Raw genomic sequence first — 23979 nt, 5'->3', positions numbered from 1 at the left:
ACCAGGCCTCTGCCTTTTGTTTAGGTTTAAGACACTTAAATAACTGGATCAGCGGGGAAGGGGTCGTGCGCCTTTTAAGGGACCCGTGGTTCATTTCAGTCGATAGTATCAGTGGTGGGGCTGGGAGACAAGAGATGGCTCAGTGGGTGTTTGCCATGCAAGCGTGAGGACCCGAGTTCCTATTCCCAGAACCCAAGTAAAGGCTGGACACTTAGTACCTGTAATCCTAGCACTTCTAAGAGGAAACAGGAAGCTGAGACAGGAGAATCCCCCAGTGCTTGCAGGCCAGCCTGCCTGGCGTAGGCAAAAAAACAACAAAGAGATCCTGTCTCAAACGAGATGGAGAATAAGGTCTAACACCTAAGGTCATCCATCCATCACATTGCACCGTGGCATTCCTTCATTCACACATACATGATATCAATAGTATGATGAGGACCAGGGGAATGGGATGAGGTGGGGTGAGGTTCTAGTTAAGCCATACAGGAGGAGCACAAGAGGCAGTATTTGTTTCTAAAGACATTTATGGGATACACCAGATAGTCATCCTGCATATGGGTTATGCTTTGGGTTATGCTTGGGGGACACGGGCAGCCGGGTTGAATGGCACAGCCAAATGCTATTTTGGTAGGCATATGTGCAAGTGTTTAGGGGTGGAGGAGTCTGATGACCACAACCTTTCAGATATTCCAGAAAGTATGAGTGTACATGTGCATCTGTGTGTAGAAGACTCGGAAAATGAAGCACTGAGCAAACAGTGTGACAAATTATTACCTCCGTTGAATCCTTGGGGCTTGGCTGTGGCTTTGGCACAATTGGGGTGTCCTCTAAGGCTTTATGTATGGAGTTTAATCCACAGCAGGAAGTATTTAGGAGTGGAGCCTTGCTCTGACTATGGTATTCAGAGATGGACCCACGTGGGAAGTGATTAGGGTTAGAAAACAGCAGGGTAGAATCCCATGAATAAATCCCGTGGCTTTATTAGGGGACACACACACATGTCTTCCATTTTGGGAGCATGTTGTGTGCACCTGTGTGTATGGCCCAGAAGAGGATCCCAGCTGTCATTCCTCAGGAGCCAACCACCTTGTTTTGAGTCAGGGTCTCTCAGTGGACTGGAACTCACTAGGCTAGGCTGGCTGGAGCCCAGTGTCCGTCTCATCAGCACTGGGGTTTCAGGCATTCAGAGCCTGTGCTTGCAAGGCAAGTAAGTACTTTAGCAACGGAACTGCTTTACCAATCTTCCATATTGTTTTAGACAGGGTTATCGCTATGCAGCTCAGGCTTGCTTAGAATTTGTGATCTTCCTGCCTGTGTCTCCCGAGGGCTGGAATTACGGCAAAATAGGACTGCTTCATGCTTGGCTCACTCGCCTCTCACTTGGCGCAACCTGTCTTCAGGCATAGAGGGCTCTGCCAGCAAGAAGGCTACCACAGCAGCCCCTCTACTTTGGAGCTAAAAGAACCCTTCTCTTTGCTAGGATTGTTGACACTTGCCAGCATGCCTGGCAAACTTCTGCTCTTTGTTAAAAGTGACAGCTAAAGAACTAACATGGAGCCGACAGTCTCCAAGAACAGCTGCCCCCATCTCAACGTGAAATATTTCCAATGAACTTGTAACGTCTTATAATGAAGGATGAGCTTAGCTTTACCGAGACAGGGTTCTACACAGCCGACTTGCTGCCATTGAGGATGACCTTGAACTGACTCTCCTGCCTCCTTAGTGCTGGGCCTCCCGGCACGCTAGACAAACCCTCGGCCAACCGAGACACATCCCTACAGCCATCCTTCTCTTTGTCACCTGAAACATTTCCAAGTTAAAGCTGAGCAGAGGAAGTCGTGACAGGTGGCACTGCTTCGCTGTTGGTGACAGCCTCCCTTTCACCGGCTGTCACCCGCCCACAGGCTGGAACAAATGATGACCGTTTCTACCCTTCATGAGTGTTTTCCCTCACCCAGCGCCTCACTCTGTGCCGGGGCATTTGCGTCCCACCAGCACCCTTACCTAAACCCCAATGATGGAGGCAGCTGCCGTGCCTGGGAAGGCTCTTCCCACAGACCACAGCACACAATGACCTTTTCAGGGTTTATTTCATCTGCTATGTTCATTCTCCACCTAGACAAAGACAATTAGAAGACAACCAGTTGCTTTTCCATCATTTCTTTGTTCCGTATGAATAACCAAAAGATTCCTTCTCAACACTTTTTATTTTTATTTTTTATTTTTAATAAGAAGCCATAAATAAATAAAGCTGTAAAGCTCCTGGGTTCAAGTGAGACACTTCCAGTTCAGACACGCCGGTGGACAGTCCTGTGGCCCCCGCTTCCCACTCTGCGAGGGGGTGTCTGCAGGGCTGTGGGGTGCCTCGGGGCTGAGTTGTTAGCTTGCTGCATTTGCATGGCCTCTCCACCCCAGGGAGTATCCCCGGGGGGGCAGGGTCCTTAGAGCTGGAGGGACTGTTCTGAGATGCTGAGTACCAGGAAGCTGTGCCCCAAAGCTGGTGGCCTGAGCCTTAGGCAGGGGTGGGCCGTCGAGGGGCTGAGGCTGCCTCAGCCTGGCGCTGGCCTGAGATGGGCGGGGACAAGTTTTCAAATGCAACAAAGACTGAGAAGAGACCCGTGCTTCTGTGAGTCAGGAGGGCGGGGCACAGGTGAAAACATACTCCAATATGTCTAGAACAGATTCTGTGTTTGGGTTTTTTACACAGAGCGTTGTGAAGAGGGGTCATATGGAGCTAGGGTACTTCCTGACAGAAGCTGGCTGCAACCAACATGACCCGGAAAAGACCCCATGGATCCCCAAAGATGTCCCACGTTCCCCCCAGAAGCACATTCACACTAAACTGAGCATCTACGCCGATTCCTCTCACAGTGACCTCGACCTCCTAACTCATCTTGCTACCAACCTCCTCAGTGTGGCCACCCACCGTAAAGGTATCCCTGGACTGGACTGTGCCCATCAGAACACACCTTGCCTGTGGACCCCAAGGTCAAGTGCCTGGTATCTGAGTGTAGGTCCCATACCGCACATGTGTGAGGATCAGGCCACCACTCCTGAGCAGCAGCTACACCTGCCAACATCTGGAATATTGCTGTGCTACATCTGGCCTCCACCAGTCTGTGGCGACACCACCCCTTCTTAGCCTGAGTGCTGAGTAAGATGGACATGGGGGGAGGGCCTGTCCTGCCTCGGGGTCAGCTCACAATGCTTGGCTGCATGCAGATGGACTCTGAAAAAAGCCGTGCCTCCTACAGAACGTAAGGGGGAGGGCACCAGGTGAGGGCTGGATGTGCAACATGGCTTCTAGAAGGGTCACTGGCCGGCCCATGGAACTGCTGGAAATAGCCTGGTCATACTTTGTGAAGGGCAGGTGTCACCTGGAGAGCCAGGGTCCGGAGGGTTGTGCATTCGGGCCCCCAAAAGGACACGTAGAGCTGTTTCTCCTGATCTTAGCTGAGAATGGGAAAATCCCCATCCTGGCCATCCAGTACCAACTCAGGTTGGTGTGGTCCTGTATCCCAGCCAATGGATGCTTTCATGCGCCGGACTAAGAATTGCTGGTATGGTGGGAACAATGGCACACGAGCCCTTGTATAAATGTCCCAGTAATGGGGCTGGGGGCAGTGGATCAGAAAACATAGGGATTGGTGGGGGAGGGAGGGGGAGGGGACTCCTGGTGTCCATCCCATTCCTGCCTGAGCCTGGTTCCCCAAAGCCAGGATGCTCTGTGGATTCTGCTCATGGCCCAGAGTGCAGTGGCCAGGTGCCAGACAGTCTTCTCTGAAATAGTTGGGGCTGACCCTGACCTTGAAAGCAGCTTTGACGGGTGGGGTGTGGAGGGGGCTAGTCCAGGACACCTCAGAGATACACCTGTGTTCTCAAGGAAAAGGCTCCCCAAGATTCTGGGTTATTAGGGTTCCCCAGAGGCCAAGGAGCTTCAATTGCGCTATTAGGAGCTAGTCACGTGTTCCTAGAGGGCTGGTCATGGGGGCCAGTGCGTGCATAGTAGGTGTGGGGCTCTCGGCTGGGCAGACATGTCCCCATCGCCAGTCTTTTTTTCAAATCTTCGTCAGTTTTAACTGCGACACGGGGGCCAGGAGAGCTGGGAGGCCATCCGCCTCAAGGTCCTACCCTGCCCATCAGGGTCTTGGGTATCCTACTAGCGCGCTTCCCTCCACGCCAAACAGCAGGAAGCGCCGGCCCCACTTCTTACTTCTTTCCCCGTGAACTCTCGCCCCATCCACCCTCTGCCCCTGCCACCACTACCACTTCTCGATGATATGGCTCATGTAGTCCTCGGTGGGCACGCGGCCAGGCTCCTCCGCGTCCTCCCGTGGCAGCGCCTCCTTGGCGCGGTGCAGGAGGCGCTCTTCCCGATTGCGCAGGCGCTGCTCCCTGCGCTCCAGCTGCCGCTTGTACTGGTAACGCTGCTGGAAGAGGTCCTTGGCATAGTCATAGAGCTGCATGTCCAGGTCGTTGAGCTCCTCGATGTGGCGGATGGTGTCCTCGTCCACCTCCACGCCGCCCGCCCGCGTGCTGTTGTACTGCATGAAGGGCCGGATGAACTTGAGGTTGAACGTCCGCTCAAACAGGTACTGCGTCTTGCGCTGGAACTCCGTGAGGCCGAAGAAGGCCATGCCGCGCAGGTTCTTCTTGGCGCTCTCCAGCAGCAGCTGGGCTCGCTTGCTCTCGGGGATGAAGGACAGGTTGTAGCAGCCCACCAGGCTGAGGTCCGCCAGCATGCGCACCTGCCGGTTGTTGGCCAGGTTGTAGGGGCAGTCCATGAACTCCTGCAGCGTGCAGCCTGACCAGTCTGTGCCCTCGTAGCAGGGCGGCAGCTCCTCCGGGGTCGGCGTTCGCCCGTCACACATGTGCAGAGAGGTCTTCCACGTGGCTCCCCGCTGCACGTGTCGCCACTCACTCAGGTAGCGGGATACTGGGTCTCGCAGCAGGGTGATGTAGTAGAACTTTCTACAATGAGAAGGGGGGGGGGGGAGAGATCACAGTTCGAGGGAGAAGGGGCAGGGCAAGGGTGACTGTGTGCCTCAACACGGTCCAGCTGCGGCTCCTCTCGGCTCTGCCATTCATGTCTGAGTAGAAAGCCCTGGGCTCTGAGGGAAGGAAACTGTCAAGGGCATGCCTTCCAAGCGGGAGGACCACAGAATGGTAGGGCCTGGCTTCAGTTCCTTCTTGCCCCAGCCCAACTCATGGATGAACAACCTGCCTGTACTTTGTTGGGAGAACCAGACTGCCGCACTCTTTCACACCCAGCAAGGCCGTAGCCACAGTGCAAACATGTAGGTGAAGGAAGAATGAGCTTAGCTTTTCCTCCTCTGTGCAGCACAGACCCAGGGCAATTTCTCCTGGGTACATTCTTTTTTGTTTGTTTTTTTCAAGATAGGTTTTCTCTTGTAGCCCGGCTGTACTGGACTCGCTTTGTAGACCACGTTGGCCTCAAACTCAGAGATCTGCCCGCCTGCGCTTCCTGAGTGCTGGGATTAAAGGCGTGCACCACCATGCCTGGCTTCTCCTAGGTACATTCTGATGACTGGTGTGGGGACATCAGGGCGCTCTAGACAGATGGGTATATATGGCGGCCCTTCCCTTCCCAGACAGCGAACAAAAGCACACTCACAGGTTTTCCTGGCTAAGGCCTGGTTGAATTTCTGACTTCCCTACCCCCACTCTTGTGTGGGGCCTACCAGCAGGTGTTCCGCTGATACAGCTTAGTGAGGGAGTGAGGAGGCCCCAGCTGCCGCCAACACACATCCCGAAAGGCACAGGAGTGATAGTTCTGACAAGAGCTGTCTGGCCCTTTATGTAGAGACTGCAGAGGAAGCCCCCCCCCCCCCCCAGGGCAGCTCTTGGTCCTCCAAAGTCCTGTCATCCTCCTGGAGCTCCTGTGAGCAACCTGGAGCCAGGGGCTGTACAAGCTATGGTAAGTGAGGACAGACGTTTCTCAGTGGGTCAGAGGGTGCTGCACCCTCAAAGACCCATCTGGCCTGTGTGGGGACCTATACACCTTGGTGTCTGGTGGCCTCTGCCCTTTGGAAGCATCCTGTGTCCTTGGTATCAGAGGCCCACCAGTCCTGAACAGATGGTGACTCTAGGGTCAGGCCATGGCGTATCTCAATGGGGCTGCCTTCCTCCTGGGGGAGCTCTGTGTAGCTGAGGGCCAGCAACCCCCAGGTCTAAGTTTCCTCAACCCCGAGAATCTGCCACAGCCCATGCCTGGCTCATGTTACCCTGACTTCAGAAGCAGGCCAGGAATCCTGAAAGGTCCCACCATACCCTCCTCGGCCCTATAAAGGGCCTTCTATCTGCACGGTCAACTAGCTTATTGTACATACTGGTCTTGGGGCCAGGGGTTCCCACAAGTCTGTAACAATATGCAGTAATATTTATCAAGTTTTCAGAAATAAGAACCCTGGGGTTAGAGAGACAGATAAGCTATTCTTCCAGAGGACCCAAGCTCAGTCCCTAGAACTCATGCTGGGTGGCTCACAATTGCCAGTATTCCCACCTCAGGAGATCTGAGGTGCTTTTCTGGTTTTCTCAGTTACCCACACACAGATACACACACACACACACACACACACACACACACACACACACACACACAAATAACAAAATAAATCTTAAGAGAAAACCCCAAGAGACTGTATTTAGTGATAGGTGTTTGTGTTGAAATCACTTAGAATTTCAGGGTAATGAGACAGTATACGTGGATATTTAAGACAGGGGCTAGAGCTGATGAGCTCTGAGAATAGGTGCTGGCAGCAGCCCCAGGACACCATCCTTTGCGATGGGCTTAGGGTGTCGAGGGTACAGGTCTGCGCTGCTGTGAGCTGTACCTCACAGGCATGATGCAAGTTCTCATGTACCCCAAACACTTGAGGAAAAAGAAAACTGAGGGACAACAGAGACGACTCAGTGGATAAGAGTATGTGCTGAGCCGTGGTGGTGCACACTTTTAATCCCAGCACTCAGGGAGGCAGGCCGATCTCCGTGAGTGCAGCCTGGTCTACAAAGAGAGTACAGAATAGCCAAGGCTACACAGAGAAACCCTGCGTTGAAAAAAACAAAACAAATCAACAACCAAACACCTGCTCTTCTTGCAGAGGCCTCCCTCAGTCCCCGACACCCGCACACTATCTGTAACTCTAGCTCCAGGCGCTCTGACACCCTCCTCTGGCATTAGTGGGCACCCCCACACAAATACAAGCTTTATCAAAAAAGAAAACGGGCTGGAGAGATGGCTCAGTGGTTAGGAGCGCACTGTTTTTCCAGAGTGCTTGGACTCAGTTCCCAGCATCCAAGTCAGGAGGAGCCTCCCTGGAACAGCACCTCTGCAGGGAAGGGCTGGGATGGATGTCTCTGGGCCACATCCTACTTCTTATCTCCTTGGAATTCCGGGAAAGTTGGTCTGTTTCAGCCAGTCTGGGTAATTCTAGGCAGCTGACCCTGCCCAGGGCCACAGAGGTGGGGTGGGTGGGTAGCTGAGGGTGGGGAGCCTGTGAGACTGCCCCTTTCTTCCCTCGTAGCCCCACCCATACCATGCTGTGTGGAACCGTCACTGCAAAGTGTGTTCAGAGGGGTGGCGAACTGGGCCAAGGGGCAGGGGAGCTGAGGGTGGCCCAGGCTGGGCTCTCACTTCACCCCCGCCAGCCCCCACACTGCCTACTTCCTGGTGCCACCCGGGATCTGGCGGGGATTGACGGGGAAAGGGAAGTGGCAAGCTTTAACATTAACACGTATGACTAACAAGTGAACTTGGGAACTATTAGGGGGCACAGGAATGGGAACACAGACGGAGGAACCCTGCCTCTGAGACAGTGCTAAACCCGCCCCGCTGATGTCTACTTGTGTGAACCTCCTTGCTCTCTCCTCTTTTCTGGAGGACGTGTACCCTCTTCTCCCTTGAGCGGTGACCACCACCCATACCCGTGAGACGGCGAATTCTTCCAACTAGAAACCTGCAGTTCTCAGCTTCTGTAACTCCTTAGTTCCGGGGGTGGGGTGAGAAATACCTCCAGGAAAATCCCCCAGGATCACCCTCAAATGGTCGTCTGGATCAGACTATACCAATGGCCGCCTGTCTCTATTTAAGCTATGAAATGCCTCTAATCGAGGCTGGGTCTCTAAGCATCAGCTAGCAGCTACAAGTATGTGCTAATGACAGCTTCTCCCTTTATCTCCGAGGACAGAATTTCTCACTGGGGAAGGGTGAGTTCCCTTAACAAGATCTGGGGCCAGATCCACCCAGTGAAGGCTATGCTCCAGCCTCCACAGAGATACTTGATGAACGACACGAAATAGCAGGCCTTAGTGACGGCAGCCATGCTGACTCCATTCCACAGACGAGTTGTCCAGGGCCCAAGACAAATGGTGGCTCCTGACTAGCATTTCTGAGTTCTCTAGCCTGGACAGGTGGGAACAAGGATATGGAGGTGCCATCGCTGGCGGGAGGGGTGGGTCCCCGGGGCTTCAGGCAGCAACTCCGAAAAGGACAGTGCTGAGAGTATATGTCCTGACTTCAGAAGGGCCAGTGCTGAAGACCAGAGGCCGAATCAAGGCCAGACCAAGGAGCGCCTTCCTAGTTTGTAGAGAAAACCAGGAGGGCCTGGCAGGTGGCTCAGTGGGCAGAGCCCTTGCTGAGCAATCACAGGATTTAATCTGGCTCCCCGCACCTACATGAAGCAGAGTGTGGCTGCACATACCCAGAACAGGGTTATGGGGAGCGGGAGGGGGCAGGCGGACGATAATCGCTCCTGCAGCCTGCAGCTCCCTAACAGCTCCAGCATCTCTAGACCTCTCAGATGTTTTTAAAGACCAGGTCTCACTTACTGTAGCTTGGCTGGCCTGGAACTCCTTTGTTGACCAGGCTGGCCTCCAACTCACAGAGACCTGCCATGCCCCCCAAATGCTGGGGTTAACGGTGCGCGGCATCAGACCTGGCTCCCTTAGAATCTAATTGTGGCTGGCTTAATTGTTTAACCTTTAACCTTTTTTTTTTCTTGTGGACACTGGTTTGCCGGTTCCCCCAGTCATGTACCATCAGGGCAAGGAAGGCACTGTCTTTTGGACACTCTTAAGTTAGACTCACAAGGAGGGGACGGTGGCTTAGTGGGTAAAGACGTCTTGCTGCCAAGCCTGATGCCCGGAGCTGGAACCCTAGGCCTCCACCAGCTGTTCTCTGACCTCTACACATTTCTTGCCTCTCGAAGGCCACACCTCCCTGGGTCCTAGAACTCAGAGCCTGAAACAAAGGCAGGATTTTTTCCCCCCTTTTTAAAACCAGGGCCTGTTCAGCTGTGGTACCCTGAAAAATGGGAGTGAGGATGCTGGTCCCTACAAGCAGGAGGATGATGGAATTTAGGGCTTTAATTTAATTTTTTTTTTTAATATAGGGTCCCATTGTGTAGCCCAGGCTGGCCATCAAATCTCAGCAGTCCTCCTGCCTCAGCTTCCTGAATGTTGGGATTACAGGCATGGGGCACCAGGCCTGGCACAATTCGGTTCGTAAGCAAATATTACAGAACCACAGTAGCTCCCACGGAAGCGCTGCGAGAGAGGAATGCACTGTCTCGTGGCAGAGTCTCCAGGCCAGCTGCCTAGTAACAGTGGTGATGGTACGGTGTGTCTCACTGATTCCAAGGACAGGATTTCACCAGGTCACCGAGTGGTGGGGGCTCTCCAATTCTAACCACGTACGTCCCTCCAGTCTCTTCAGGGGAAAAACACCCTCGAGCTAGCTCACCAGTGAAGAGTGTTGACCGCTCCCGCAGAGGACCTGGGTTTAGCTCACAGCACCCACATGGTGGCTCAGAACTACCCATCACTCCCTCTTCTGGCCTCTGGAGGCTCCTGCCTGCATGCAATGCACGTGAGCTCACAGGGGCACACACATACTTATACACATACAACAAATGAACGAAGGACACAGAAGGACAATGTGGGGAAGGCCCAGATACTCAGAACACTTGAGCAGGAGGACTCCTCCCCCCGGCCTGTTGTGACTCCTGCCACCTCCCCAGAGCAGGACAGCGACTCTTTGTGTGAGGAGAGCGGACCTTGCCCTAGGTCCTTGACAGGAAGAGAACACTGTGCAGCCTGCCAAAGCCAGGGAGCCCCGGACACAAAGCACCTTGGCTGGCGTCCCAAGCGCTGCCTGCCACCAGCTCCCCAACGCCAGCTGCTCCCCACCCCACAGCGGCCTTGTGCCTCTGCTCTGGGTTCCCACTGGGACTTTAGAAAAATGAAGTGTGACTTTGGCTTCGAGTCCCACTGTGGGACAGAAGCCACGAGGGGCTGGCTACCTTCTCCTTTCTCCAGCAGCAGAATGGGGCTTACGGGGAAGGCTCCTTGAGATCACAAGGCTGTGTCATCACCCTTCCCAGAGGGCACAGCCACAGGCCAGGAGGCAAAGGATCAAGCGGATGACCTGGAGGAGACAACAGTTTACTGAGCAGGTGCCCAGGACCTGCCTCTCACCTCCCTGCTCCTGACCCTGTATGCGGGGCTCCCAACCCTTCTCAGCCCATCAAGTCTGAATGGCCCAGGGAGGGGAGGGGAGGGTGTGGTTTTCTCTCCAAATGCAGCACAGAAAGTACTGGTCCAAGGCCACCCTTCTGCTAATACCCAAAGAAAAGCAGTGGTTATTTCTGTTGAGTCTGTTTCCAAAAATACCCAGGTGCAGGTCCAGGCCTCATGACGTTGGGGTCAGGTACTATATGGGCACAGAAGCAGGCAGACCCGGCTCAGAGCCTTCCTATTTACTCCTTCCTTTGAGCTCCCTCTGCCCTAAGGACCCCCAGAGCAGGTCGTGTCCATGGCAAACATCCCTTGTGGAATCCTGTCTTGGGTCGGGGTGAGGGTAGCTGAGCCCTGGACGGCCCTCGTCAGTGACCTATGCAACCTGCTGATGCAGCTGGCTGGAGAAATGAGAAATGAATACCCAGAGAGGCTGGCCTAGCATCAATCACCCAGGCACTTGCAGAGCCCCGCCTAGGCTGACATCTTATAGACAGTGCAAAAGGCCCACAGACATAGCAGCTATGTTTGTATGTACCCTCAAGATAACAGCGTTGAGCTACAGCTAAGTATGGTTATGCGACTAAGTCTGGCCGTCAGGATGTCCCTGGAGACACTCCTGTTTGCCCTCTTTTCTTCCTGCTGGCTGGAGCGGAGATGTGACTGCTGAGTGTCTGCAGTCACCTTGGACCCTAAGTAGACAGTCCGCTTTCTGGCCAGGTGAAGGCAAGAGGAAGAGCATGACCCTCTGAACCTTGTCCATCTACTCAGGCAGGGCTGACACACGGAGGGCATTAGGCAACGTGAGGGTAGGCTCCTAGGTTCAAGGCTATAGGGCTCTGGGGTAGCAGAGTTTCAGCAACAATCACATTGATTAATTCAGTGAACCTGAAGGCCAGGTAAATGAGTGTGTGTGTGCCTGGACAACTTGCTGACAGCTGCCCAAACCACAGCCTGAGTGGCAGTGCTTGTAACTCAGCCCTGAGCAAACACGCCCCCTCCTGCCACCCCCACTGCCATCTGTACCACTGGTCATTTCTGCTAAGGGACATTAGTTATAAGCCAGAGAGGGCCATGTGAAGGAAACTGAGCCAGCCCTGCAGGAAAATGCAGCATCCCAGGGGAGTGACTTTAGACAGAAATCGGCACTGTCCTAGGGGCCTGAGCATACACTCTGGACAGCTCTGCCGAGCTATGAGCTCTTGGACAGTTCCCCAACCCCCATCACACACACCCCCATCTCACCCTAGAGTCCAAGGGTAGAGAGCTGAGGACTGGAATCCTACCAGCTTCTTGTTAGAGGAATGAGATGCTGGACACTTGGGGTGACAGTGGGTGCGGGTGGTGACTCCCCCCCTGTGTCCTCGTGTCCCCAGAAAGGCAGATGCAGGAAAAGGCTGCCATGAGGGAACCCCACTCCTTGACACTGCCCGCCCCTTCCCAACTCTGCTATAAAGTCCAGCTGCTGGGCAGGAGGCCACAAATCCAGGGCAGAAGTCCGAGCCACGCCAGGGCGCAGCGCCCACTGTTCAGCAAGGCATGCAGGTGTGAGCACTAAGGCCCCGGCCCAACAGACTGTGGTGTCAGTGTGTGTCTCTGACCCACGAGGAAGCCGCCTGCTGGTTTTTGGTTTTTGGAATTAGGGGTCTCTGGCGCCCTGGTTGGCCTCAATTTCACTATGTAGCTGCGAAGGGACCTTGAACTTCTGGCCTTCTCCCTCCCACCCCGAGTGCTGGGGTTGCAGGCAGATGCCACCACACTTGTGCACAGCCGGGGGCGGAACCAGGGCTCTGGGCATGCCAGGTGGGCATGCTAGCATCGCAGTCATATCCCAGCGCCGCTTACCTCCCCTCCTGGGTCACTTACGCCGCTGTTATTTTAAACCTCAGGCCCCCAGACGGGAGGATTCACATTGACGGCGCTCAGGCTGTCAGGCTGACATCCCAGGACCTGCCCACAGCATGGGGAACTGCAGGCCTGTCACCATCACCCTGCCTAACAGCTCAGGCCCGGGCAGGAGAGCAGCGCTAGGCCTCTCCTCTCCACAGGGCAGCTCCTACAGTGCCAGATGCTCACAGACAGCCCCAGGTGTAGAATGGACCCTGGTGGGTTTCTGTGCAGCTATACCGCTGGAAGATTTGTTATAAGCTCAAAGCAGGAGAGGCCCCCAGAGGAGGTGACCCCTGGCTGGGGTCTCTAGAATCCAGTGGTGGCCTTCAGTGGTTACGTTCACACCCAGAACTGCGCAAGGGCTGCCAGTGGGATATCCTGGGCTTCAGCCTGGCTGGGATGGAGGTGCTGGTATCTGTGCCAAGGAGACAGCCCTCTTGGTAAAGTCTTGGGGATCCCTTGCTTGCTCCCTGCATTCAGAGGCAACTTCTATTGCAGAAGCAGCTGTCTTACTGCACCTCCTAAGGCTTTGGGAAAACACTTACGGAAACGGCGAAATCAGACACGCTGGCAAGAAGCCCACTTCTGGGCTGAACACAGGCAGGGCAGGGAGGCTCCTGGCCTACAGAAAAACCGGCCCCAGTCAAGCTGGAAATGGGCTGGGATCTGCCCCAGCTCCACCCCCAAGTCAGCCCTGCAACCTAATTCTAAAAGAGAGCACTGTCTCTCTTTGCCAGGTCTATGGCCATCATTCCTGCTCAGCCCTGGCCACCGTCAAGAGGCGGCCTGCCTGGCCCAGGCCTCCAGACTTCGGCTGAGCCTGCAGCTCGGCGGTCTGAAGGTTCAGGGGTCCACGGCTCAGGCATGCTTTGGGGCCCATGTCCATGGCCACGAACACTGGCTGTCTTTCATCTCTGGGGCCTCCCCTTGCGCCCTTCCCATCTGTCCCCCGCCACACTTGGCTCCAGGTCGCCGCCATCTGCCTTGTACAGCACAGGTGCTCTCCCCTTTCTTTTCAGTCAGTGCTTACGCTCCTTCCTTTAACTCCAATTCCTGAGAGGCTGTCACTGTTCTGGGCTACAGCCAGGATATGAAGACGCTGTGGCTACCTTCCACGCCCCACCCCCTCTCTGGCCATTGGTGGTCTGGCCGAGCGGGCTCCTGCCCTGCTCTGGGCCTCGGATCATTCGTGCCAGCAAACCCATCTCCAGTCTCCAGCGGCACAAGCATCTCCCCAAACATTCACCGACAGAGTTGCTCCAGCTAACCGGCTCACTGGTCTCAGGGCCCGGGGTCACTCTCCTGAGGATGTGGGCTCAGAAAGCTGAGCATGCGCACTTGAACTTGGTTCCCGCTGTTTTCACAGGCAGATATGAGGGGGCAGCACCGAATGGTTTCGACGCAGCAAGGGGGTGGGTAGTGTCCCACAGATCCGACCTGGCCAGTGCAGCTCCTTCCCAGAAAACTAGTTTTCCATGCTTCTCTCTCTTGGGTGTGTGTGCATGAGTGTGGCCATGCATACAAGAAATGTGTGAGGTCTGAGGAGGCCAGGTGTCGATTCTTGCCTTCAGTTCTGTTTGAGACAGGATTTCTTTCCATTCTCTGGTAAGACCAAGGTAGCCCTGAGGTGACATCTCCAGCTGCCCTTTGTGGTCTGCAGACCCAGTGGGACCCAACAGGCATGGCTGGTGCAGACACAGGACATAAGGGCCCACCTTCCCTTGTGCCAGGCACCTCTGTGCTGAGTCCTCCTAGGGCCTCCCCTCAGCTGGCATCACAGCCAAGCTGCTTACCAGGTAGATCCCAGGGAGGCTGCCGCCTAGGTCTGACTGTCCTGTGCCGGTCTGGTTCCTGACAAGAGGCCAGGCCCCGGCTATTGGAAGTTGTCAGAAGAGACTGTCCAGGTAGAGCCCTCATGTGTATGGGTAAGGGTGTGGAGGACTGCCAGCAGGCCTGAAGAGAGCGGCTGCCCGGCTGAGGACCGGTGTGACTGGACACTGCAGATGTGCAAGACAGCAGAGGCCATCCATCCACATCCCCCTGCCTCACAACAGGCACGATGATTCCTAAGGCCGACTGGGTGGCATGTGGAATTGCCAAGGCGAGCCTCTGGCGGTGGTGAGGCATTATCTAGGCTGGGTTAAATGAGGCGAGACGACTCGCCCTACACGGAGGCAGAAGCACCTCGGGGGCTGGAGTGCCAGAGCGAAGAGAGCGTGAGACCAACGTTGGCATGCGTCTCTGAGGCCGCATGTGGCCAGCTGCCTCACGCTCCTGTCACTACGGCCCCTGGCTGGAGCACACCAGGAACAACACAACCTTTGTCCCGAAGCTGCTTCTGCCAGGTGTTCCACTGCAGCAACGAGGAAAGTCGCTAATAAGGGGCTGGAGAGAAGGCTCAGCGGTTAAGAGCACTGGCTGCTCTCCCAGAAGACCTGGGTTTGATTCCCAGCACCCACATGGCAGCTCATAACCATCTGTTAGCCCCAGTTCCAGGGAATCTGACAGCCTCACACAGACATACAGGCAAAACACCAATGCACACAAAATAAAAGAGAAGAAAGTGGCTAACAAATCCTGTCCAGGCCAGCCCCCCGGGCCTGATGGGTGCTGGATGGACTTTATCTGTAGGGTGCATGGTGTGTGTGTGTGTGTGTGTGTGTGTGTGTGTGTGTGCTCATTCCTGCCCTAGCATTTAAGACTGCTGACCTCCACTGCCCTGGCTGCAGTAACGGGCAGCAGAGTAAAGGGTCCAGGGCTAGACTGACAGAAAGGACCTCCCTTGGCTAGCTGTCCTCTGGCTAGCTGTCGTCCTATGTGGCTTGGAGGGGGGAGGTCTAGGTGCTTTCGTCTGTTAAACAGGCTGGCAGAAAATAGTTACTTCCAGGTCCAAGATTTGGTGAGGTGGCATCTATCAAAGAACACTGCTGAAATGGGGGACGGGGATGGCGATGGGGAGATGGAAATGAGGAGATGGGGGAACAGGGAAATGGCTCAGCTGCTAAGATGATCACTTTGAAAGCATGAGGAACCAAGTTCAATCCCCAGAACCCACAGAAATAGCTGGGAACGGAACACATTTGTAATCTCAGTGCCAGCGAGATGGGAGACAGGCCAGCCCTTGAGGAAGCGTGCTGGCCAGCTAGCCTAGAAGGATCAGGTGTGGCTGAGTCCTGAGGCCTTGGCCGGCCAGGGAGCACTGTCCTCTCAGCTATGGTTGGCCGATCCCTTTCCTATTCGTGGAGTATCTCCTGTATGCAGGGCAAGATAGGGCCCTGTCGTGAACAAAATGGTATTTTTCATTCTTGTTTTAAAACACCAAACTATTAAAAAAAAAAAAAAAAAAAGGTGAGAAAGTGCAGCTTTGCTCAGTCAGCTGCAGGAAACCCTGATGGTCCCCATCTTGCTGGCGGCACCCAGTGGCTCAGTGGGAGTGTGAAAATCTTTGCTCACTTTATAAATGAGGCTGGCTGCTCTACTGAGAAGCCTTACTGCCAAAGAGCTACACCCACAGAGAAACTGAGCTATTGCATAGGCACATGGGCGGCTGCACGAAGGTCCCCAAAATGCCTTTTCTCCCTAGGATAGGACCAGGAGTTGTGGCCCCCCCCTGCGGGTAAGGGCAAGCTATTTCAAAGTTCCTGGCCATGCCGATCCCATGAGGCCCAGACAAAGCCCAGGAGAGCTCAGGGCCGCCTTCTGGCCCAGTCTGTGTGCTGACCGGGCATGCCAAGGCGCAGGTGAGGCCCCTTCCCCATGACTCACTTCCTCCTTTCCCGCTGAACAACCCCAAGCCTTCACCAGAGAGACCCACAGGAAGCTCTGCACAGAGGACTGGGCTAGGGCTGAGATACGAGGCCCACGAGTGGTTTTCACATGGCTGGTATTGGTGTGGTTGGTAGTTGCTCAGGGGAGGTGGGGGAGGGATCCCTTCCAGGGAAGGGCTGTAGGAAGAGGCCCTATCAATGCTTTCAAGCAGGACAGCCCATAAAGCCAGATCTATAAGCTATCCGCTCTCTTGAGGGAAGAGGGGGTGAGCGGCTGGGTCTGGGGGGGCTCTCGCTTACTGTGCCCCTCCAGGCTCGCTGCAGGGCTTTCTTGAAGACAAGCTAAGCATCACTGCGCTTGGACCTTCCCACCTCCAGGTGCCCTCCCCCCACCCCCTGTCTTGGCATTTGTCTGAGGCATCCAGGCAGGACTCCAGTGAGTGGGCCTCTCTAGTGAGAAGAGGCTGCCTGGGGCCTCATGCCAGGAGAGAGGGGACAAGGGCTGGCTTGCTGTAACTCATTCATAGTTCACGCCCACCTGCCTGGCACTTGCTGGCTTTTGATGCCGGGCAGGCAAGATGCCACTTGTGCGTGCATGCACGCACTCACGCTCTGAGGTCAAGGAAGGGTGGCAGGGCACTGTTCCTCTGCTGGGTGTGTGCAGGAGGAGGTGGCGAGGGCCTGCTCACTCAGGGCTGGGAGTGGGTGGGGGAGGGTAGGAAGGGCAATTTGCTCTTTCGGCCTCGCCGCCTCTGTGCGGGTGGGCGCTCAGAATTCACACTGCTCTTCCTCACGTCCTCATCGCCTGATGCCGGCTTCTACCCTCCTGCCCCCATGAACATCAAGCCAACAAAGGCACACGGAAGCTGGTGAGGAGGGTGGTGCTGGGCTCTGCCCGTGTGCACAGTGTATGTGCCTGGCTGGGCAGAGGCACCCACCCATAGCCCGGCTCCACTTGCTTCTGCCACTACCCAGGCAGCACCCACCTCTGGTTGTCTGTGCCAGGCTTGTGTGCTACACACAGCCACAACCACACAAAGCACCATACAGGACCCACAGCGTGACAGAAACCATCTGGGCTAGGACCAGGCCAACAAGCCAGAGTCGGTGACAATCTCTGTACCTATAATCTACATGGTGGGTGTGAGCCTCAGGCCTCAAGCTAGTGCTCAGGCCTCTGTCTATTTGCTTTCCCTGTATTTTTTCCGTTTTTTTTTTTTTTTTATAACCAAAGAAATAAAAAAAATGTGTACAGTCCAAAATGACTCCAGAAAATTGTCCTCTGATCCATATATACCATCACCACCACCACCACCACACACACACACACACACATGCACACGCACACTGAATTAAATGTGCCTAGTAGGGTGTTCTGGGACACCCTCAGGCCCAGCTTGGTGAACTCAAGAGATGGTGGCTGGCTCCTTCCCACAGTCCTAAGCCACAGCCTACCAGCATTTGTCTTACAGGCGGCCGCTACAAGCAGTGCTCCTCAGAAGGGCGCTGACACCTACTCACCACACCTCTGCCCACCCCTTGCTCGACTTTTTCCCAAAGAAATCAGAGCCTCGACAACCATTCTAGACAGAACCGCTCTGGGACCAGATCAGCCGCAATGTCCCAATTTCTATGGGCCCGTGGCTCTGCTGACTCAGCCTGGTTCACAGGGAAGGCGCTGGCTACCTTCGGTTGATACGATGGGACCCTGTAACGACCCCAGGTCCTGGAGACTACTGGTCTTTTTAGAGTCAGGGATCCCTTCCCGCCCTATCTGGCCACTTCGGCTCCCCAGTCAGTGTCCTTCTGTTTGGTACCTCCAAAGAAGCGGGGTGGGGGGGAAGGGGGGAGGGCTGCCAGGTACTTGCTGGCCCCGCTCCTGGTCACATTTAGAACTCTCCATGGATTGGTAAACTCGGCTCTCAAGGGCACAAGCCACACAAGATCTAATCCTGACTGTCTTCACAAGGAACCCGGAGGGAACTGGGTGTGCCACAGTCTCCATATGGGCACACTTCTCCCACCTGCCAAGGGCTTGCCACCGATGAGCTGTGTGGCTGGCACAGGGTCCCCACAGAACAGCCCTGACATGTTTCTTCCTGGAATACAGACGGTACATCTCCCGAGGTCCGGAGCACGGCACCCAGCAGGAGGAGGAGTCTAGCTGGACTCAGCCCAGCCCGGAAGGGAGAAGCAGCTGAAACACACTTACCTGTTCTCACGCATCACCATCGGAGGCAGAGGTACCAGAACATGCAGGAGAAGTCACTTGTCAAATACTGTGTACAAGATGTCCAGAGAGCCCTCCCATCTCGAAAATAACACCAAAACCGGGCTGCGCAGACGGCTCAGTCAAGTTCTTGTCTCACAAGCATGAGGGTGTGAGTTCAAGTCCCCAGAACCACATTAAAAAAAAAAGCCAGGTGTGGGACTGGCAGAGGGCTCAGTGTCGAGCCCTGCAAGCCTCAGGACCAAGCCTGACTCCCCAGCACCCAAGTAAAAGGCCAGGCAGGCTGTAGCTGCTGTGCTGAGGAGAGACAGGAGAGCTCGCTGGCCAGCCAACGTAGGCTAAACTGCGGCTATCCAGTTCCGTGAGAGCCCCGTCTCAAAGGCAGCAAAGTCCTGCTCTGGCCCCCACATGTGCTCCTACGTACCTGCAGAATGTGCAGACACACTCAGACACACGCAGACACACACACATACACACAGCGTGGTGGCACACATTTATAATCTCAGCATTGGGGATATGGAGACATGCGTCCCTGGGGAGCTCTGGCCAGGCAAGTCACAGACCCTGTCTCACAAATCAAGGTGGGTGGCACCTGAGGAATGACTTCCGAGGCTGTCTTCTGACCCCATATGCACACATGCAACCATATTATGTGTGTGTGCGCTCCACTCCCGCCCCCCAACACATCAAAGTAAGTGAAAACCCTGCTACGGGTTCTGGATGTGGGCATGAAAATCTATACTGGTAGCACTGGGAGGCTGAAGCAGTCTCAGTGTGTACAGTAGCCTGAGGCCAGCCTGGGCTATAGAGAGAACTATGTCAGGACAAAATTCCCTAAACGTCTCACAGGATATGCACACACACACACACACACACGCACACACACACACGCACACACACACGCACACACACACACGCACACACACACGCACACACACACGCACACACACCGGTGTGCGCACACACCTAAGTGCACATATATCCTAAAGTTCGCGCAGTGTATTTAGAAACTGAGTGGGTTTTCACACAGACAGTTAAGGGAGAGTGCATTATTTTGGCTGTTTGAAGAGCTGATCTTGCACGTGCACGTGTGTGCAGATGTGGCTCAGCTCTTCTCCTCTCCGTCGTTCTAGGACCTGAGCCCACGGGATGGTGCCAACCACACTGAGGCTCTGACTTTCGAACCTCGACGAACCTAACCTGGAGCCCCCCCCCCCCTCAGCCACTCGCAGCAGCTCGTTTCCACGGTGACTCTCAGTCAATGGCCTGACAATCACGATTAAGTACCATGCAGGTGTGCAGGATGAGCGTGCAGAGAGAACCACCCCCCCTGTGGTGGGCGCTGCACTGGCGGGCCCTGGGGACCATTCGCTAGGACGGAATGCCTCTTCAGTTTTAAGGCCCCAGGAAAGGAGGGGTGCAGAATGCCCACCACGGGAGACTTCGTGCAACCCGGGTCAATCATGGCCACATGCCCGCATTAACTCCCTGCTGATGTAACGTGGCACAGGGTCCAAGGCACCCCTGTCCATAGGTTCCCTCCCATGTGCACGGACAACTTCACTCCCAGCAGGCTTTGCCTTGGGTCCTAGCAGCTAAGCTGTGTGTGTGCACACGACACTGTGCGTCCTGGGGCCGGAGGTGGAAATGGAGTGGGCAGTGGCCCTCTTAGCCATGTCCTCCTTGCCCTGGCCTGGTCTCCTGGGCACCAGTGAGCTCAGGAGTGCGTCAGCCAGGGCACAGTTCAACACCCTCAGGGAGGCTCTGGCTGCGACATGGGGCCTTGGGGCCTCCAGGGGCCAGTGCCCTGCCTGGAGGAGGGGTTGTATACCCTGCCTGGAGGGTGTTTGTTTATGTGTGTGAATGTGTGTGGTGTTTGTTTATGTATGTGAATGTGTGTGTGTCAGAGGGCAGCAGCGTGCAGAAATCAGCTCTCTCCTTCCACCATGTGGGTTGGACTTAGATCATCGGGCTTTCCGGCCGGTACCTTTACCCAGGGAGCCTTCTCACTTCTCACTAGCCGGGGCAGGGTGTTTAAGGACACGCACCCGGGCCACGCTGGGCCTCTCGTCTTCCGCTGCCTTCCTTCTGTTTCTGTGGGAGGCTGGAGATGGGCATGGGGCAAGGCCTGCCTTGCAGCTTGGCTGCACGCCCACAGGTGCCTCTGCCTGCGGACACATTTAACTGTTCTTTAAGGCGATCTCAGTTTTTCTCCCCTGCCCAACCTGGGCAGTACCGCCAAATACTGTCAAAGGAGCCCCCCAGCTCCTGCATCCCATGGTGTGGAAGGCAGTGTAGCCCAGGAGGCCTTCAAGCATTTTGAGAAGGCAGGCTTGCCCTAGGCCAGGACAGTCCCCACGGGAAAGGGTTAACAGGGAGCAGCTAGAACTGGGAAGTGGGAGGGCAGAGCAAACACAATAGGGACTTAGCCCAGCCAGCGCCCCAGGCCCTCCTACTGCACTAAGTCAGGCCAAGAGGATCTAGGGGATCATGCAGGCCTGGACAGGCTCAGGGCTGCCTCTGGGCCCCCTCAGCTCTGACCTGCTCCGGCTGGGAGCAGCTAGGCTCCTGCAATAGTAGGAATGCTCCCAGCTTCTGGCCCGTCTGTCCCCCAGACACTTCTTCAGGGGTAGGTACCTGCACACCCACCCAGGGAAGGGCCAGGGTTTGAGGCTCACCCAGCAAAAGAAGAGCCTTCTCTTCCAGCTGTGGGACCACACTTCTTCCTGGGAGCAGCCGGGAGAGTTCACTTTGTCCAGGCATTTGTGCAGGACGATGGGGTCCTCAGTGCCTTGGGAAAGCCAAGGCACAGGGTTGCGTTGTCAGGTGTGGAGGAGGATAATCAAAGGGGCGGGGGCTGGACCCCTGACATGGGATGCAAAGGGCTGAAGGCACAGGGCCCCTGACATGGGGGAGTTGACTCAGAAGGACAATGGGAGGGGCAAATGCAGTGGTGTCAGCTGACAGGCTCCCAGAGGAACTGAAGTCTTGACTCACCAAGGAGAAGCCTGAGACAGGAGCTGAGAGGGAGGGCAGCTTGTAGCTGGGAGCCGTGGCCTGGCCCTTCATCTGTCCTTGTCATTACTGCTCCTCCTGTAATGGGGACCTGGGCACCAGCGCCTACAGGGTGCTACCATGCTTCCTGGTGGGGATGTGCCAGCAGATAGGAGCTAAGTGTCAGAGGTGGGCGTCCCATAATGTGAGAGACCTGTGGGGTCTAGAGGCAAGGAAGATCCCGTCATGGAGCAGGGCCCCGTCAGGCCCAACAGCAGAGCATGAGGCATCTAAACGTCCACCCCATTAAGAAGGAACAAAGAGCTAGAGCTCAGGACCCCAGTGCCATGCTGTGGCCACATGGCCCCACCCTGTTTGCCACTGGCTCTGTCTCCTTATGCTTCAGGGTGTGTGTGTGTGGGAACCTGTCCCTGCCGTCCCCAGAAGATCTGTCTCAAGTGCAAAGGGTATACCCATGGGAACACACAGACCCTTTTGCACACTGGACTGGGTGCAGGTGGCACTGAGGTCACATCACCCCCCCCCCTTTTGCAGGAAGGCCACCTCAACCTTGGCCCTGATCGGCTCTGGAAGGCAGGTCCCAGCTCTGCCACTGGGACGTCACTGAACCTCACATTGGTTTTTCCTTTTTAATTAAACCTGTATCATCACTATGGTGTGCATCTGTTCATGGATGTGTGCACACCGTGTGTGCACACAGAGGGCAAAGGACAACTGTGGAGTCACCTCTCTTTCCTGCTTGTGCACAAATGTTCTGTCTCCCTCTTTCCTCCTCTCTCTTTTAAAAGGGGCCATACAGATCGCCCAGGGGCACACTCGGAGTCCTGGTTCTCCTGGAGCCCCTTGCTTAGAGCCCCCACAGGAGGGCCTTCCCAGTGTTACGCCACAGCTACACACCTTGCCACGGTATTGGGAAGCCAGCACAGGCCACACAAGCCGGTGGCCCACCCCACACCTGTGGGCACGTCAGGGGGTGCCGCTCTTAGCCATGCTCTCCTTGAGGGCCCAGCGCACACCAGGCAGAGCGGTGCTGTTTTTCTCTCCCGCTTTGTTTCTCCACTAGTCTGGCCCCATGGGGCCTAGGCAGAATGAGGCCTCAACTAAGCTTTGGAGGTGAGGCTTGGCAAGAAGCCCACCGGCCCACAATCCCAACGCCACTCCCTAAAACCGAGAGCAAATCACCGGCAGTGACTATCTTCAGCAAGCGCTGGGTGGGGGTAGGGAAGCCCTGGGTGGTCAGAGCAGAAAGATCTGAGAAGAGAAATCAAGGAAGGGTCTCTAGGTGCTGCACCCTAGGAGTCAGGCCCCCACCTGTAAGGGCACGGCCTCTGGGTGTGAGTATCCCCGCCTGGAAAGCAGCGTGGGTCTGAGCACAGGAGAAAGCAGGCAGCAGGTAGGTGTCAAATTTCCTTCCCTAACACACCTTTTTTTTTTTTTTTTTGTACTGCCCTGGCCTGAGGCTCTAAAGGAAGCAAGAACTGACTAGTCAACAAACAAGACAAGACAGATAGACAAATAGGGTCGGGCTAGGAAGAGGGATGGCTGCTGGGAAAGGGCTCAGGGCTATCAGGAACAAAACAAAGGCGCCCACTTGCCCTTTCTAGTCAACAGAATCCTAGAAATAGAGATCCCAGAAATAGGCAAGAAAAAGGAATAAGAGCCATCCAAACAGGAAGAGGCAAAGTTCTGTTTGCAGAGGAACAATTTTATGTGGGTAAGACCCCAAACAGCGGGAGGGGAGAGAAAACCAAAACTAATTAACTTGGCAATGCTGTAGGACATAAATTTAAAAATCAGCTGAATATACTAGCAATAAACAATCTGAAAGGGAAATTAACAAAACAGCTACATTTACAGCAGCATTAAAGGTAAGCTAACCATGGAGGTGAAAGATTTGTATGCCGAAGACGGTACACAAATGAAAGAAACGAAAACTGACACAGAGAGCTGCAAGGACCCTCATGTTGATGATTTAGGACCTAACCAGATCTACAGGACGTTATACCTCTCAGAACGACGAGATATTTTCCATGTATACGGAGCTCATCTTAGGAGTCTTACGGAAGAGATCGCAAATAACCGAAGTATGTCGTAAAGAGCAAAGGCAAAGGACACACATTCCTAAACTTACTAGAACATGGTGGTAATCAGGGCAGCAGGGGCACTGGCACAAAGACAGAGATGGAACACAAGGAGTCCTTGAAACAAGTACTTACATGTAAGTACTTTGCAGGCACGCAGGCACACACACACACACACACACACACACACACACACACACTAATCTAATAAAAATGCCAAGATCATTCTATCGGGAAAGAGATGGGAGAACCAGACAGCCATATTCTAGAGTGAGTTTGAAACCTTATTGCCAGTGCTCTGAGCAGGAGGAATGGCCCTCACAATGAATGCTTGGCCCATAGGGAGTGGCACTGTGAGGAGTCGGTGTGGCTTGATGGAGGAAGGGTGTCACTGTGGAGGCGGGCTTTGAGGTGTCCTATGCTCAAGCTAGGCCTAGTGTGGCAGTTCTTCTGCTGACTGCAG

General features: G+C 55.0%; 1 protein-coding gene and 1 long non-coding RNA gene across 2 annotated transcripts in view; one reads left to right on the top strand and one right to left on the bottom strand.

The window, feature by feature from the left end:
• Positions 1-2071: 2071 nt before the first annotated feature.
• Positions 2072-23979, bottom strand: part of Hs6st1 (heparan sulfate 6-O-sulfotransferase 1) — a 38867-nt gene continuing 16959 nt past the window's right edge. Inside the window, exon 2 of the mRNA XM_021660824.2 lies at positions 2072-4971. Coding sequence (XP_021516499.1) covers positions 4263-4971 — 709 coding nt within the window. The 3' untranslated portion in view covers positions 2072-4262. The remainder of the gene's footprint in view (positions 4972-23979) is intronic.
• Positions 20885-22086, top strand: LOC132648398 (uncharacterized). The gene is made up of 2 exons (XR_009586810.1): positions 20885-21049; positions 21970-22086. It is a non-coding gene; the product is annotated as an uncharacterized LOC132648398 (long non-coding RNA).

Source organism: Meriones unguiculatus, chromosome 16, assembly GCF_030254825.1.
Source record: "Meriones unguiculatus strain TT.TT164.6M chromosome 16, Bangor_MerUng_6.1, whole genome shotgun sequence".
In the NCBI taxonomy this organism is placed as follows: domain Eukaryota; kingdom Metazoa; phylum Chordata; class Mammalia; order Rodentia; family Muridae; genus Meriones; species Meriones unguiculatus.
The sequence above is the reverse complement of the archived record's forward strand: the minus strand, read 5'-3'. Positions and strand labels throughout refer to the sequence as shown.